The sequence below is a fragment of the Plecotus auritus genome (genome assembly GCF_963455305.1).
Source record: "Plecotus auritus genome assembly, chromosome: 3".
Lineage (NCBI taxonomy): Eukaryota > Metazoa > Chordata > Mammalia > Chiroptera > Vespertilionidae > Plecotus > Plecotus auritus.
The window spans coordinates 97,031,176-97,048,646 of NC_137772.1; the positions used below are offsets into that span (position 1 = coordinate 97,031,176).

Consider the following 17,471-nt stretch of genomic DNA (forward strand, 5'->3'; position numbering starts at 1 on the left):
CTACCCATGCATGAATTCATGCACCGGGCCTCTAATATATATATATGTGTGTGTGTATACACACACACACACACACACTGAGTGGCCAGATTATTATGTATTCAGAGATCATAATAATCTGGCCACTTTGTGTGTGTGTGTATGTGTGTGTGTATTTATATATAAATTTTCTTTTATATATATTTTTAATATATGTATTTACTTTTTTTTGTATTTTGTTTTTTACTTTTCTTCTTATACACTCATTCTCTTTCTACCTCCTCTATACTGAATTGTGGCTATTTCCCCGTTCATTCAATTCCTTGACCTTACCATCTGGAAATAAGCTCTGCCTCCTCAGATTCATCTGGGTGTTTGTTGTTTGGAGGTTTGTTGTCTGAATTTTTTGGATTAGTTGTTGTTTGTAGTTTACATTCATCTCTGGGTGTTTGTTGTTTGCATTTTTTGGATTAGTTGCTGGTTTATTGGAGTTTTCTCCCCATATACATATATTTTCCCCCTTCTTTTTTCTTCTCTTTCTTTTCTCTCTTACATTTTTTCCTTTTCACAGTATCATTTTTGCACTCTTTTATATTCCCTAATTCTCTTTGCTCTGGTGGTCACCTTTATTTGGGGTTATTAGTATCGCAAATACAATTGTGTTTGGTGACTTGTGAATTGTATCTTGTTGTGTTGTATTTGTGCCATTAAGTCAATGCAGGAGAGAGAGAGCTACATAACGAGAAACCCTGAGAGGAGTGATCATGGGGAGACAAAGAAACAGCCCGCATACAAAAGAAAAGGAAGAATCTCCAGAAAAGAAAGTAAATGAAATGGAGGCAAGCAATATGACAGAGAAAGAATTCAGAGCAACGGTCATAAGGTCACTGAAAAGGAGGGAAGACAAATTCAAAAATATGTGTAAGAAACAAGAGGAAATGAAGAAGAATCAAGAGGAAATGAAGCCCTAAGTGGTTTGGCTCAGTGGATAGAACATCAGCCTGCAGACTGAAGAGTCCCTGGTTCGATTCCAATCAAGGGCATGTACTTTGGTTGCGGGCACATCCCCAGTGGGGAGTGTGCAAGAGGCAGCTGAATTGATGTTTCTTTCTCATTGATATTTCTCACTCTCTATCCCTCTCCTTTCCTCTCTGTAAAAAATCAATAAAATATATTTAAAAAAAAGAAAAAAAAAGAAAAAATGACATTGCTACAATGAAGAACTCAATAGAAAGCATGAACAGTAGACTAGAAAAGTGGAGGACTGCATCAGTGAGCTAGTAGACAAGGTAGGAAAAATTATGCAAGCAGAGCAACATCTAGAAAAAAAAACTTAAAAAACAAGAGGAGAGCCTAAGGGAACTTTGAGACAACATGAAACGAAACAACATCCACATAATAGGCATGCCAGAAGGATAGGTAACTGAGCAAGGAATAGAAAACCTGATTGAAGAAATAATGATAGAAAACTTCCCTGATATCGGGAAGAAAAAACCCACACAAATTCAAGAAGCTCACAGAGTCCCAAACAAGATCAACCCCAAAAGATCGACACCAAGACACATTATAATTAAATTGGCAAACACCAACAACAAAGTAACAATCTTAAAGGCTGCCAGAGAAAGACAGGAAGCTACCTACAAAGGATCTCCCATCAGACTTTTGACTGATTTCTCAACAGAAAACATCAGGCCAGAAGGAAGTGGAATGAAATATACAAAATCATGCAAAGCAAGGGTTTGAATCAAAGAATACTCTACTCAGCAAGGCTACCAATAAAAATTGAGGATTAACTCAGGAGCTTCACAGACAAAAAAGGACTAAGGGAGCTGATTACCACCAAACCAGCAATGCAAGAAATGCTAAAGGATCTGATGTTAAAAGAAGAAATAGAAAGGAAAGAAGGAACAGAGGCATAAAGAATAAAAATGGCAACAAACAAGTACCTATCAATAATAACTTTAAATGTAAATGGATTAAATGCCCCAATCAAAAGACATCAGGTAGCTGAGTGTATAAGAAAACATGACCCATATATCTTCTGTCTACAGGAAACCCACCTCAGAACAAAGGACTCACACAGACTGAGGGTGAAGGGATGGAAAAAGGTTTTTCAGGTGAATGGAAATGAAAAAAAAAAAAAGCTGGGGTACCAATACTTATATTTGACAAATTAGACCTCAAAGTGAAGGCCGTAACAAGAGATAAGGAAGGCCACTTCATAATACTAAAGGGAGCAATTCAACAAGAAGATATAACTCTGGTAAACATATATGCACCCAATGCAGGAGCACCCAAATACATAAAAAAATTTCTGGAGGATATCAAGGGAGAAATTGTCAGCAATACAGTCATAGTAGGGGACTTTAATATCCAACTAACACCATTGGACAAATCCTCTAAACAAAAAATCAGCAAAGAAACATCAATGCTAAATGACACACTAGACCAGATGGAATTAATTGACATCTTCAGAACATTCCACCCCAAAGCCACAGAATATACATTCTTCTCAAGTCCACATGGGTCATTTTCAAAGATAGACCATATGTTGGGTCATAGGCAAAGTCTCTTCAAATTCAAGAAGATAGAAATCATATCAAGCATATTCTCAGATCACAATGGCATAAAACTAGAAATCAACTACAATAAAAACAATAAAAAATCAAACACCTGGAGGCTAAATAGCATGCTATTAAACAATGATTGGGTTACCAAAGAGTTCAAAGAAGAAATAAAAAGCATCATGGCAACGAATGATAATGAAAACACAACAATCCAAAATCTATGGGACACAGTGAAGGTAGTTTGGAGAGGGAAGTTCATAGCTCAACAGGCCTATCTAAAAAAAAAACAAGAAAAAAATGGTAATAAATTATCTAACCCTACAACTCAAAGAGTTAGAAAGAGAGCAACAAAAAAAGCCCAGCGTAAGCAGAAGTAAGGAAATAATAAAGATCAGGGCAGAGATAAATGACAGAGACAAAAAAAAATACAAAAGATAAACAAAATCAAGAGCTGGTTCTTTGAAAGGATAAACAAGACTGATGAACCTCTAGCCAGGCTCACCAAGAAGCAAAGAGAGAGGACCCAAATAAACAAAATCAGATATGAAAGAGGTGAAGTAACAACTGATCCCACAGAAATACAAATGATTATGAAAAAATACTATGAACTAATCTATTCCAACAAAATGGACAACCTAGATAAAATGGACATATTCTTAGAAAATTACAAGCTCCCAAAACTCAGCCAAGAAGAATAAAAAAACCTGAATAGGCCAATAACTACTGAAGAAATTGAAGCAGCAATCAAAAATATTTCAGCAAACAAAAGCCCTGGTCCAGATGGCTTTACAGGGGAGTTCTACCAAGCATTCAAGGGAGAACTAAAACCTATCCTCCTCAGACTATTCAAAAAAATTCAAGAGGGAGGCACACTTACAAGCTCTTTCTAAGAAGCCAGCATTACCCTAATTCCAAAAACAGATAAAGACACCACAAAAAAAGAGAACTACAGGCCAATATCCTTGATGAACACAGATGCTAAAATCCTCAACAAAATTCTAGGAAATCAGATTCAGCATTACATTAGAAAGATCATACACCATGACCAAGTGGGATTTATTCCGGGGATGCAAGGATGGTACAATATTCGTAAATCAATAAAAGTGATACATCAGATAAACAAACTGAGAGACTAAAAACATATAATCACATCAATCAATGCAGAAAAGGCATTTGACAAAATCCAACACCCTTTCTTGATAAAAATTCTCAGCAAAGTGGGAATAGAGTGATCATACCTCAACATAATAAGAGCCTTATATGACAAACCTACAGCCAACATCATACTCAATGGGCAAAAATTAGACTTATTTCCCCTAAGAACAGGAACAAGACAGGGATGCCCACTTTCACCACTCCTGTTCAACATAGTACTGAAAGTGCTAGCCATAGTGATCTGACAAGAAGAAGAAATAAAAGGCACCCAAATTGGAAAAGAAGAAGTAAAACTGTCCTTATTGGCAGATGACATGATACTATACATAGAAAACCCCAAAGACTCCTTCAAAAAACTATTAGACCTAATAAATGAATTTGGCAATTTAGCAGGATACAAAATTAACACGCAGAAATCTATGGCTTTTTTATACACCAATAATGAACTCACAGAAAGAGAAGCAGAAAAAAAAATCCCATTTACCATTGCACCAAAAAAATTAAGATACCTAGGAATAAACTTAACTAAGGACGTAAAAGACCTGTACTAGGAAAACTACAGCACATTGAAAAAAGAGATAGAGGAAGACATAAACACATGGAAGAACATACCATGTTTATGGATTGGTAGACTCAACATCATTAAAATGTCCATACTGCTCAAAGCAATGTAGATATTCTATGCATTCCCCATTAAAATACCAATGACACATTTAAAAGATCTAGAACAAACTCTCCATAAATTCACCTGGAATAAAAAAGACCCCAAATAGCCATAGCAATCCTGAGAAAAAAGAACGAAGTTGGAGGGATCACAATACCAGATATTAAGCTATATTACTAAGCCATGGTTCTCAAAACTGCATGGTACTAGCACAAGAACAGATATATAGACCAATGGAACAGAACAGAGAACACAGAAATCGACACAAGCCATTATGCTCAATTAATATTTGACAAAGGAAGCAAGAGCATACAATGAAGTCAAGACAGTCTCTTTAATAAATGGCACTGGAAAATTTGGTCAGATACATGCAAAAAAAATGAAACTAGCTGACCAACTTACACCATACACAAAAACAAACTCAAAATGGCTAAAGGACTTAAATGTAAGACGGGAAACATAAAAATCCTACAAGACTCCATAGGCAGCAAAATAGCAGACATATGTCATAGCAAATGGGACTACATCATAATGAAAAGCTTTGCCTTAGCTGTTTTGGCTCAGTGGATAGAGCATGGGCCTGTGGACGGAAAGGTCCGTGGTTCAATTCATGTCAAGGGCACATTCCTGGGTTGCGGGCTTGATCCCCAGTACGGGGCGTGCAGAAGGCAGCCAATCAATGATTCTTTCCCATCATTGATGTTTCTATCTCTCTCTCCCTCTCCCTTCCTCTCTGAAATCAATTAAAAAAATATATATATATATAAAAGCTTTTGCACAGTGAAAGAAACCATCAACAAAACAACAAGAAAGCCCACTGCATGGGAGAACATATTTGCCAATGCTATTTCTGATAAGGGTTTAATCTCCAACATTTACAGGGAACTCATACAACTTAACAGAAGGAAGATAAATGATCCAATCAAAAAATGGGCAAAGGATCTAAATAGACACTTTTCGAAAGAGCACATACAGAAGGCCCAGAGACATATGAAAACATGCTCAAAGTCACTAATCATCCAAGAGATGCAAATCAAAACAACAATGAGATACGATCTCACACCTGTCAGAATGGCTATCATCCACAAATCAACAAATGACAAGTGCTGGCGAGGATGTGGAGAAAAAGGAACCCTCGTGCACTGCTGGTGGGAATGCAGACTGGTGCAGCCACTGAGGAAGACAGTATGTAGTTTCCTCAAAAAGTCAAAAATGGAACTCCCATTTTACCCAGTAATCCCACTTCTAGGACTATATCCCAAGAAACCAGAAACACCAAGCAGAAAGGATATATGCACCCCTATGTTCATAGCAGCACAATTTACAATAGCTAAGATTTGGAAACAGCCTAAGTGCCCATCAGCAGATGAGTGGATTAAAAAAACCTGTGGTACATCTATACAATGGAATACTATGCCGCTATAAAAAAGAAGGAACTTTTACCATTTGCAACAACATGGATGAAACTGGAGAGCATTATGCTAAGCAAAATAAGCCAGTGGGAGAAAGATAAATATCGCATGATCTCACTCGTATGTGGGATATAATGATCAACATAATTTGATGAACAAGAATAGATCAATCTACAGACAAATGGCAGGGGAGGGGGGGTTAGAGAGCAACTAAAGGACTTGAATGCATGCATGTTAGCATAACCAATGGACACAGACACTGGGGCGGTGGGGGCTTTCCCAGGGTGGGAATGGCTAGGGGTGCGTCAATTGGGGTAAAAGGAGACATATGTAAAACTTTAGACAATATTAAAAAAAAAGAAAAGAAGACCAATATGCTGTTTACATATGCTGAATACATATGCTGTTTATAAGAGAGCCACTTCAGAACAGAATACACACAAAGATCAAGAGTAAAGGATAGAAAGAGATATTTCATGCAAATGAAAATTAAAAACAAAAAAGAGCTGGGGGAGTAATACATATACCAGACAAAATAGACTTTAAAACAAAGGTTATAATAAGAGACAAAAAAGGACACTTCATAATGAAAAAGGGATCAATCCAATAAAAGGATATAACCCTTTTAAACATTTATGCACCCAACATAGGAGCACCTAAATCTATAAAGAAAATACTGGTGGACATAAAGGAAGGGATCAACAGTAATAAAATTATAGTAGCAGACTTTAATGTCCCTACTGTGTTATCAATGTATTGATCTTCCAGACTGAAAATAAAAAAGGAAACAGTGGTCTTAAATGACACATTAGACCAGATCAATTTAATTGATATTTTAGAGCATTTCACCCAAAAGCAGCAGAACATACATTCTTTTCAAGTGCACATGGAATCAACAGCCTATCTAATAAAGAGGGAATATGCTAATCGACCATCACGCCCTCACAAAGATGGCAGCACCCACAGCCAATAAGGAGGAAATATGCTAATTGACTGCCACACCCTCCAAGATGGTGGTTCCCACAGCCACAAGATGTTGGTGCCCAGTCCCCTCAGCGTGCCTGCTTCCGGAGTCCCCCAGTCCCCTTAGACCCCAGCCGCCCAGGGCTGCCCGAGGATCAGGTAACCAGGGCTGGCCAAGGCTTGTGCTGCTGGCAGTGGCAGCAGCAGAGATGTGATGCTGGTGTCGCCTTCCCCTGATAGCCAGGTCGCCTCCCACCCCTGAGGGCTCCTAGACTGTGAGAGGGGGCAAGCTAGGCTGAGGGACACCCCCCTCCAGTGCATGAATTTTCATGCACTGGGCCTCTAGTCCTATCTAATAAAAGAGTAATATGCAAATTAACCACCACTCCACTACACCAACAAGCCACGCCCACCAGCCAATCAGGAGCAAATATGCAAATAAACCCAACCAAGTTGGCTATGGCCACAGAGAGCAGGAGGGATGCTTGGGTTTCCCTGGCAATGGAGGAAGCCAAGCTTTCCGCCTGCCCTTGCCAGCCTAGGCCTCCACTCAAGGCTACAAAGTTTCAATGATAGAAGATACATAAATTCAAACAGAAATGGCAGCAGCCACGGAGCTGGAAAGAGCAGGAAGCTAGGGTTGCCCGCGGCAATGGAGGAAGCCAAGCTTTCCGCATACCCTCCGCTTAAGGCTACAAAGTTTCAATTATACAAGATACATAAATCCAAAAAAAAATGGCTGCCGCCACCGAGCAAGCAGAAGGTTTGGCTCCGCTCCAGGCTGCAAAGTTTCAATTGTAGAAGATAAATAAACCCCAGATACCAGGGCCTCCGCTTGGGTCACCGGGGGGTGTGGCCGGCCTGCAAACCACCACAGGCCCCTTGCCCAGGCCGCCCCACACCCCAAGGGAACCCCCACCCTGATCCGGGACACCCTTCAGGGCAAACCAGCTGGCCCCCACCCATGCACCAGGCCTCTATCCTATCTAATAAAAGAGTAATATGCAGATTGACCATCACTCCAACACACAAGATGGCTGCCCCCATGTGGTCAAAGATCCTGCCCCTATGTGAACACAAGATGGCCACCACAAGATGGCCAGCAGGGGAGGGCAATTGGAAGGGACCAGGCCTGCAAGGGAGGGCAGTTGGGGGCGATTAAGCCTGCAGGGGAGGGCAGTTAGGGGTGACCAAGCCGGCAGAGGAGGGAGGTTGGGGGCGACCAGGCCTGCAGGGAAAGGCAGTTGGGAGGGACCTAGACCTGCAGGGGAGGGCAGTTAGGGGTGACCAGGCCTGCAGGGGAGGGCAGTTAGGGAAAACAGGCTGGCAAGGGAGCAGTTAGGCATCAATCAGGCTTGCATGGGAGTGGTTAGGGGGTGATCAGGCTGGCAGGCAGAAGCGGTTAGGGGCAATCAGGAAGGCAGGCAGGCAAGCAGTTGGGAGCCAGCAGTCCTGGATTGTGAGAGGGATGTCCGACTGCCCCTTTAAGGGCAGTTGGACATCCCTCGAGGGGTCCCAGATTGGAGATGGTGCAGGCTGGGCTGAGGGACACCTCCCCCGCATGCACAAATTTCGTGCACCGGGCCTCTAGTTATTTATAATAGCTAAGATAAGGAAGGAACCTAGGTGGCCATCATTGAACAATTACATAAAGATATGTGGTACATATCTATAATGGGATATTGCTCAGCCATAAAAAGAATGAAATGTTGGGAGTGGTGGGGGAGAGGGGTCAATCAGGGAAAAAGGAGACATATGTAATACTTTAAACAATAAAAAAAAGGAATGAAATCTTACCATTTGTGACAACATGGATGGACCTAGAGGGTATTATGCTAAGTGAAATAAGTTAGACAGTGAAAGATAAATACCAGATGATTTCACTTACATGTGGAATTTAACGAAAAAAATAAATGAATGAACAAAATAGAAACAAACTTATAGATGCAGAGAGCAAACTGATGGTTGCCAGATAAGAGAAGTGGTTGGAGGTCTGGATGAAAAAGTTGAAGGTATTAAGAAGTACAGGTTTACAGTTACAAAACAGTCATGGGGATGTAAAGTACAGCATAGGGAAAATAGTCAATAATATTGTAACAGCTATGTATGGTTACAGGTGGATACTAGACTTACCAATGGGATCATTTCATAAATTATATGAATGTCTAACCACTATGCTATATACCTGAAAGTAATTATCAAATAATATTGAATATCTGCAATTGGAGAAAAATTTTAGGACAGTAAATCATTTATTTCAGGTCTTGAGATCACCTTTGGTGTCCTTCAGGTTGGTTTCATGAGGATGTGGCTAGTGGGCCCTTCAGCTTCAGGAGCTGAAATACAACTCAGGCCATGATGTTATCTTTAGCTTAACAAACCCCTATCTTGCATCCATTCGTCAAGGGATGCCCATTGTTCTTGCTGCCTCAGGGGGCTAATAACTAAGGTAAGGGCTTAACATTTACAAGGCATGCTGTAAAAAACTGAATAGAGTGCTGGGGCTACATATTAAATCAAAATCACACATTAAATCAGGACCCTCGGTTTCCATTGCAGCTGTGTAAAAACAATTCAGGCCAGCCCTGGCTGGTTTGGCTCAGTGTATAAAGCATCGGCCTGCGGACTGAGGGGTCCCAGGTTCGATTCCAGTCCAAGGGCATGTACCTTGGTTGCAGGCACATCCCCGGTAAGGGGTGTGCAGGAGGCAGCTGATCGATGTTTCTCTCATGGATGTTTCTAACTCTCTATCCCTCTCCCTTCCTCTCTGTAAAAAATCAATAAAATATATATTAAAAAAACAAAACAAAACAAAACAAAAAACAATTCAGGCCATAAATATTCATTTGGGATGCAGAAATAATGCACAATAAGGAAGTCCAAGCTGCGGTCCCGTCTCCACCAAAGTCCCTTGTAAGCTCTGGGTTTGTGCCTCAGCTGGATGGGGTGGATGACCCCGCCAGCCATTGGCGGAGTGACCGCCAGGGGACGCTCCAGGCACACTTGCACGTCCCTGGGGACCCTCGGCCCGCGCACTCCCCACGTTCGCGCTGGCCGCTCCCTCCCCGCCCGCCGCCAGGGGGCGGTGCAGGCCACCCGGCGCTCACTAGCTGCCCGAGAGCGGCGGCGCGGGCGAGCCGGTGGGGCGGGCCTGGCGGAGAGCATGGACCGCTTCGTGTGGACCAGCGGCCTTCTGGAGATCCACGAGACCCTAGTGATCCAGCAGCGCGGGGTGCGCATCTACGACGGCGAGGAGAAGGTAGGGCGGCAGCGCGACCCGGCCGGGCCTCGCTCTCTCGGTCCTTGGCGCGCAGTCCGGCCGGCCTTCCGGGCCTCCCCCGCGCGTCGGCGCCGCCCGCGCTGCGCACTGGCTCCGACGCGGGGCCGGTGGTTCCTGGCGGGCTCGCACGGTGGCCGTCCCCCTGTGCCCCCCGAAATCTTCCTTAGAATGGCACAGCCTTCGCGGGCCGAGAGGGGCGCCGCCCGTACACATTCGGGCCGGTGATCCCCGCTGCCGGGTCACCCCTCCTCAGACGCCGCGGTCGGCGTGTGACCCCGCCCTGGATAGGACCCCGCCGGGGTCTCATCCCCCGACCCGGGAGGGCGGGCCGTGGGTCCTCCCGGCGCCGCGGGGGTTCCGGCCCAGCCCGCGGAGCGGCCGGCCGATTGCTTAAGAGGATTTCTGAAAAGAGGTCTCTGCCTCGTTGAGACTCCAAAAAGCTAAAGTTTTCTTAAAAAAATTTTGTTAGAAAGGAATTTTGAGCGTTTGTTTTGTCAAGTGATGCAGTATAGTAGGCCGTGCCTTGTAATCCAAGCACAAACCTTGGGAGGTGGGTTTGCAAATCGAGAGGGTGAGTGTTAATTATAAGTAAACGTTCTGCGGGGACTTCCATCTAACGACGAACTGCCATCCTGTTCTGGTTGAAATGTGTGAGCTGGAAAGAGTAAAACATTTAAACACCCACTTTTCGTTTCCAGAAGTGTCACTTGCTATTTCTACTTTTTTGTTTTGTTAGTGAAACTTCCTTCTGTACCTTTCCTACCTCCCACAGCTTCTCCCGGTTGGCGCCTGCAGGAGCTCAGGCTCCCCTCTGCCCGGGGAGGGCGGGCAGGGGCCACACGACGCCCGCGGGCCCAGCTGCTCTTCCTCCTTTGGGGCATTTTCCATGTACTCTGTTGTCTCCATTATTGAGTCAAGGTCTTTTTCTTAAGTAATTTGCTTGGACTTAGCCATCTATTTCCTCAGCACTTTTATTAACTTGATCTCAAATGGGGTTTGCACGTTTTGGTTGGAGTGACAGCTAAATATTTTTGTTTTTTAAACCAAGGTTACACCTTTGGAACTATTTTAAATGAGAAGCCTGATTAACCTGGGGTCTGATGATGCCCCACTCTCAGAACTGAATGCTGACAAGGGTAGATTCGTCTTCAGAGACTCCTCCAAAGCACAACACTCTATTGTTCTGTATAATCCCAGCATGCAAATTAGGGGCATCTTGGCTGACACATAATGTAACTTTGATATATTTAAAATAATAAAAAATCAAAACCATTAATACCTGTATATGAAAAACTATTGTTAAACCAGCAAATTCTATATTTTTTTCTTAAAATTTTTTTGCTTCTTGGTTTAGCAGACAAGTAGATAATAGGTATCTGAGGATTAAGAAAAACTTGGTTGAGTTGAGATCTAGTCAAGAATTCTTAACTGCTCTAAACACTTGGGGTGGTGAAGGAGGGGTGCAGGTGTCTTGAAATGGAAATAGCTCTAAGACAAGCTAGCTCATCACTGGGCTGGAAATAGTCACTTGCTGAGGTGTTACTAGTATGACTGAGGGCCAGACTGAGTCCTGGGGGAAAGTCCTGTGTCCTGGCTTCCTCCATCTGCTGGAAGACTTCCAGATCTCACAGGGTTTGAAGACTCTTGGAAGCTGCAAGTCAGCTTCCAGGTCTGATCAAGGTCCCTTTCAAAATCTTTCACTGGCTGCCTTGAACTGCTCAGCCTTCATAGCTTTGTATCCCAACACATTTCCCAGACAAGTGTGCACAAGTGGCTGTCTAATAGACCAGGAGGGCAGGAAATGTGCCTTACTCATCCTTGTTTCTTCTGACTCATTGTGGGTGTGAAATACATTGTTAAACAAATTTCTGAATAATTAGAGCATCTATTATGTGCAAGGAGCTTTATATACAATCTCATTTGGTCCTCTCAATGGGCGTATGAGGTGAGTATTTTACTGAATGAGAAAAACTCTCAGAGAGAAAGTGACTTGCCTAAGTAAGATACATAGTTATCAGGAGAGAACAAGTTAAATCTCTGTTGATCAGACATGGGCCCATTATGGTTGGATAATTTGTTATTTTCATAATCAGTATAGATAGGTTATTTGTTTTCATTCACAGAATCTTCTGTAGCCTCAGCTAATTTGAAAAATAATGTGATTAGACTATCATCAACAAATCAACAAACGACAAGTGCTGGTGAGGATGTGGAGAAAAAGGAACCCTCGTGCACTGCTGGTGGGAATGCAGACTGGTGCAGCCACTGTGGAAGATATCATGGAGTTTCCTCAAAAAGTTAAAAATGGAACTCCTATTTGACCCAGTAATCCCACTTCTAGGAATATATCCCAAGAAACCAGAAACACCCATCAGAAAGGATATATGCACCCCTATGTTCATAGCGGCACAATTTACCATAGCTAAGATTTGGAAACAGCCTAAGCCTAAGTGCCCATCAGCAGATGAGTGGATTAAAAACTGTGGTACATCTACACAGTGGAATACTATGCTGCTATAAAAAAGAAGGAACTTTTACCATTTGCAACAACATGGATGGAGCTGGAGAGCATTATACTAAGTGAAATAAGCCAGTCGGAGAAAGATAAATACCACATGATCTCACTCATATGTGGGATATAATGATCAACATAATTTGATGAACAAGAATAGATCAATCTACAGACAAATGGTAGGGGAAGGGGGTTAGAGAGCAACTAAAGGACTTGAATGCATGCATATTAGCATAACCAATGGACACAGAAACTAGGGCGGTGGGGGCTTTCCTGGGGTGGGAATGGCTTGCGGGGGGTCAATTGGGGAAAAAGGAGACACATGTAAAACTTTAGACAACAAAAAAGAAAAGAAAAAGAAAACACACACACACACAAAAAATGATTAATAGCATATAAAGTGGTAAGTTGGCAGCATATACTAGAATATTTAGAAAATATTTCTTTGCTTTCATCTAGTTATTTCACTTTCAGGAATATACCCTTGGAAAATATCTATAATAATAAAAGCATAATTTGCTAATTAGACCGGACGTCCTTCTGGATGAAGCCGGGGCTGCAAGGGAAGCCTGGGTCCTGGGTGCCTGCCGGCAGCTAGAGAGAAGCTCGGGTCCCAGGTGCCAGAGGGAAGCCGGTGCTGGCAGCCGGGGAAAGGAAGGCCTACTCTAGCACGAATTTCGTACATCGGGCCTCTAGTGGATGTATAAAAATGTAACAAATGAGGATGCTCAGCTCAGCAATATTATATGTTATGTATTATTATGTATAGAGAAACATGGAAGCAATCTGAATGCCTACCATAGGGATTGGTTAATTAAATATGACAGTCCTTATGAGGAATTGCTAATGATAGGCTGCTAAGTGAAAAAAAAATCTTAAAAAATATAAATATCATGACCTCTTTTTGTTTAAAGATTATACACATGCACACACACATATATACACATCACGTATATATACACACATATATGTGTTTACATGTGTGTGTGTATACATACACTCTGGTATGATTATGATTGATTTCATTTTCTTTTTTTTTGTTTGAAAACTATTTTCCAGATTTTTTAGCAGTCTGTTACTTTTATAACAGAAAAAATTTTAAATAAAAAAACCAAAATAGGGTAAGAACTTATTCATCAAATGACTAAGTTAAATCAGCCTTTAATTAGTTAAAATTATTCTAGTGGTAGAAGCAACCAGTCTAAACTTGTCTATCAGGTTTAGCTCACAATCCCCTGGGATCCCTTGAAAGGGAGAGAGAGAGAGAAACATCAATGATGAGAGAGAATCATTGATCAGCTGCCTTCTGCACCCCCCCTGCTGTGGATCAAGCCTGCAACCAGGGCATTACCCTTAACTGGAATGGAACCCAGGACTCTTCAGTCTGCAGGCAGACACTCTATCCACTGAGCCAAACTGGCTAGGGCAAGATATATAGGTTCTTAATCAAAACTATTATGCTCCAATGTAGTATCATGTACTACTCTTAAGTTGATAAAATATTAGCTGTTAGAAAAGGGAAACCTTACTTATTGGCTAAAAGATTTAAAAAATATTTTCAATTATTTGGTTTTACATACAGAAGATTAACCAAAAACCTTTGAAACCAATCAGAATTAAGTGCCACTAGTATGTATGTATTACTTCTGATTCAGAGGAAAACATGGAACTCATAAAGTCTTTTCTCTGTGGTGTTGAATAATTTCTCACAGAGTGTAAAGTAGATATAGTTCAGTAGGACTCTGACCATTAAAGTTTATTAACCATATTAGTTAATACTTATTAATATTAAGATATTGGTAATACAATAATGCCTTACTCTTAGAAAACAAATTTTTAAATTTCAAGTAAAAAATGTTGGGTTTTTATTACACAAGGACTTTTTGGACAAAAGAATGTTTCTGCATATGTTTGATTTAACAAAAGTTATCTATATAAAAGCCCAGTGACCCTTACCGTGGAATGACCAGAATGACCGGTTGCTATGATGTGCACTGACTACTAGGGGGCAGACACTAAACGCAGGAGCTGCCCCCTGGTGATCAGTGTGCTTCCACAGGGGGAGTGCTGCTCAGCCAGAAGCTGGGCTCACGCTGGCGAGTGCAGCAGTGGTGGCGGGAGCCTCTCCTGCCTCTGTGGCAGTGCTAAGGAACGTAGAGCCAAGCGGTAAGGAGCAAGCAGGTGGGCAGTTAGGAGCGAGGGGTCCCAGATTGTGAGAGGTAATCTAACCATTAATAATGACTTTTGGCGTATTGTGTGTGTGTGTGTGTGTGTGTGTGTGTGTGTGTGTGTGTGTGTTTGCAAGCACATGTGTGTGCTTTGTGCATATCTAATCCTGCTGTGTATGCTATTTTGAAACCTACTTTTTATATTAACACTAGAGGCCCAGTGCACGATATCGTGCAGGTAGGGTCCCTAGGCCTAGCCTGCAATCAGTGCCATCTTCTGCCTGTTCGCCAGTCTCCAGGCGGAACGCTGCCACCTGGGTGGGTAGGTTGTGGGTGTGCCCCACAGTTTCCATCAGTGCTGCAAGCCCTAGCAGCAGCGGCAGCAGCGGTGGCAGCACCCACATGAGCGGCCCTGAGTGGGCACCACATTCCATCAGTGGCCAGCCCAATGCACATGCATGGAGGTGAAGTCGCCGGCGCCTGGTTTCCCACTGGCCTGAGCCCTTGAACCGGTGGGGATGAGCTGGGGATCACAATGGCCTGACAGCCAGCCTGGTCCTCCCGCCACCAACCCCGGTCCCCCTGTTCACCATCACTGATCCATCGGAGCCTGCAGGCCGGGCGGGAGGGACTAAGAGGTCAGCTGTTCCGCCTGCTTGCCCCGCCACCACCCACCTGCTTCCCCGTGGTTCCCCGTTCTCCTACGGGTGGGGGTGGGGGGTTGGGGGAGGTAGGGGAGGGAAGGGACCGAGAGGTGGTCAATGCACCTCATGGTGACTGGTCGAGTGATTGTTCCAGTCGTTATGCTTATGGTCCCTGGCATTTTATTATATAGGATGAGTATCCTAATATATAGAAACCTAGGGTCCGTAATGACCGACCAAAGGCTTGACTGAACACTGGAAGTCAGTCCTGCAGTCAGTGCTGGGTTACCACTGCCAAGGGGGTTGCGGATGAGGCCCAGAGAGAGGCCCGAAGAGAGAGGCAGGGTCTGATCTGCAGCCTCTGTGGCAACTGTTGACCAGCCATTGCTTCTCTCTTTCTCTCCGGGCTTCACCAGCAGCTGTGCCTCTGTTTCTCTCTGGGCCTTCATGGGGGCTGCTAATCAGCCCCATTTCTCTGATCAGGCCTGGAAATAGGCCCGGAGAAGCTGACTGGCATAGAAACCGACCAATCAGCACCAAATTGGGTGAACTGTGAGGAGCCAATGGCTGCCTAGGAGGCGGAGCTTTTGACACTGAGTGGCATAGAAACTGACCAATCAGAACCAAATCTGGGTGAACTGTGAGGAGCCAATGGTTGCCCAGGAGGCGGAGCTTTTGATGCTGACTGGCATAGAAACCGACCAATCAGAACCAAATTGTCCAGCAGGGGAGGGCAGATGGGGGTGAGATCAGGCCTGCAGGGGAGGGCAGTTGGGGGCGAGATCAGGCCAGCAGGGGAGGGCAGTTAGGGGTGATCAGGTAGGCAGAGGCAGTTAGGGGTGATCAGGCCGGCAGGGAAGAGCAGTTGGGGGTGAGATCAGGCTGGCAGGGGAGGGCCATTGGGGGTGAGATCGGGCTGGCAGGGGAAGGCAGTTAGGGATGATCAGGCAGGCAGGCAGGTGAGCAGTTAGGAGCCAGCGGTCCCAGATTGTGAGAGAGATCAGATCTAAACTGGCAGTCGGACATCCCCCAAGGGGTCCCTGGAGAGGGTGCAGTCTGGGCTGAGGGAACCCCTCTCCCCATGCACAAATTTCATGCAACAGGCCAGTAGTCTTTTTTTTTTTATTAAATATATTTTATTGATTTTTTACAGAGAGGAAGGGAGAGGAAGGGAGAGGGATAGAGAGTTAGAAACATCCATGAGATAGAAACATTGATCAGCTGCCTCCTGCACACCTCCCACTGGGGATGTGCCTGCAACCAAGGTACATGCCCTTGACTGGAATTGAACCTGGGACCCTTGAGTCCACAGCCCAACGCTCTATCCACTGAGCCAAACCGGTTAGTTAGGGCAGGCCAGTAGTCTTGTAATATAAGTGTCAACTACATTATGGTTATTTTTACTTAAGTATGCTCTATAATGTTCGAATTGTTTAATTGACAGACATTGCAACCACATTATTTTAAACTCAAAAGGATTATTATTTGTAATAAACTGGACCCTCACTAAAATGCTTTTACTGAGTTTGTGTTGTAAGACAGCCTTATAAATGGGATTAATTAACATTGTAACTTTTGAAATGACAAATTGTTCCTCAAAAGGATATAAGTGAGTCCTACTGAAGGGCAATTTCTACTTTCTAATAATTAGAGTTAATGGAAGATTCTAATACATTTTTGCTTTTAACAAAAATGAAGTAGTTTGGTTTATTAATCTCTTGGATTGCAACTGTAAAATTTGCTTAGTTATATAATTTTCAATGCATAATAACAAATAATGGGGATTAAAAGTTTGGTCCTAGCCCTAACTGGTTTGGCTCAGTGGATAGAGCATCAGCCTGCGGACTGAAGGGTCCCAAGTTCGATTCCAGTCAAGGGCATGTACCTTGGTTGTGGGCACATCCCCAGTGGAGGGGTGTGCAGGAGGCAACTGATCAATGTTTCTCCCTCATTCAATGTTTCTAACTCTCTATCCCTCTCCCTTCCTCTCTGTAAAAAATCAATAAAAATATATATTAAAAAAAAATAAAAGTTTGGTCCTAAAGACCTAGCTGGCATTTTTTGTGTGATTGTATTATACTTAAATTTTTTTTTTGTTTTTCATTTACAGTTGAGGTACAATATTAT

At 43.1% G+C, this 17,471-nt stretch overlaps 1 protein-coding gene across 2 annotated transcripts in view; it reads left to right on the forward strand.

The window, feature by feature from the left end:
* Window positions 1-9,833: 9,833 nt before the first annotated feature.
* Window positions 9,834-17,471, forward strand: part of VPS36 (vacuolar protein sorting 36 homolog) — a 45,709-nt gene continuing 38,071 nt past the window's right edge. The window contains exon 1 of one of the 2 annotated variants that reach the window (XM_080661474.1): window positions 9,834-9,999. In XM_080661474.1, the coding sequence (XP_080517600.1) occupies window positions 9,904-9,999 (96 nt within the window). In that variant the 5' untranslated portion in view covers window positions 9,834-9,903. The remainder of the gene's footprint in view (window positions 10,000-17,471) is intronic. The other variant, XM_080661475.1, reaches the window with a different exon arrangement.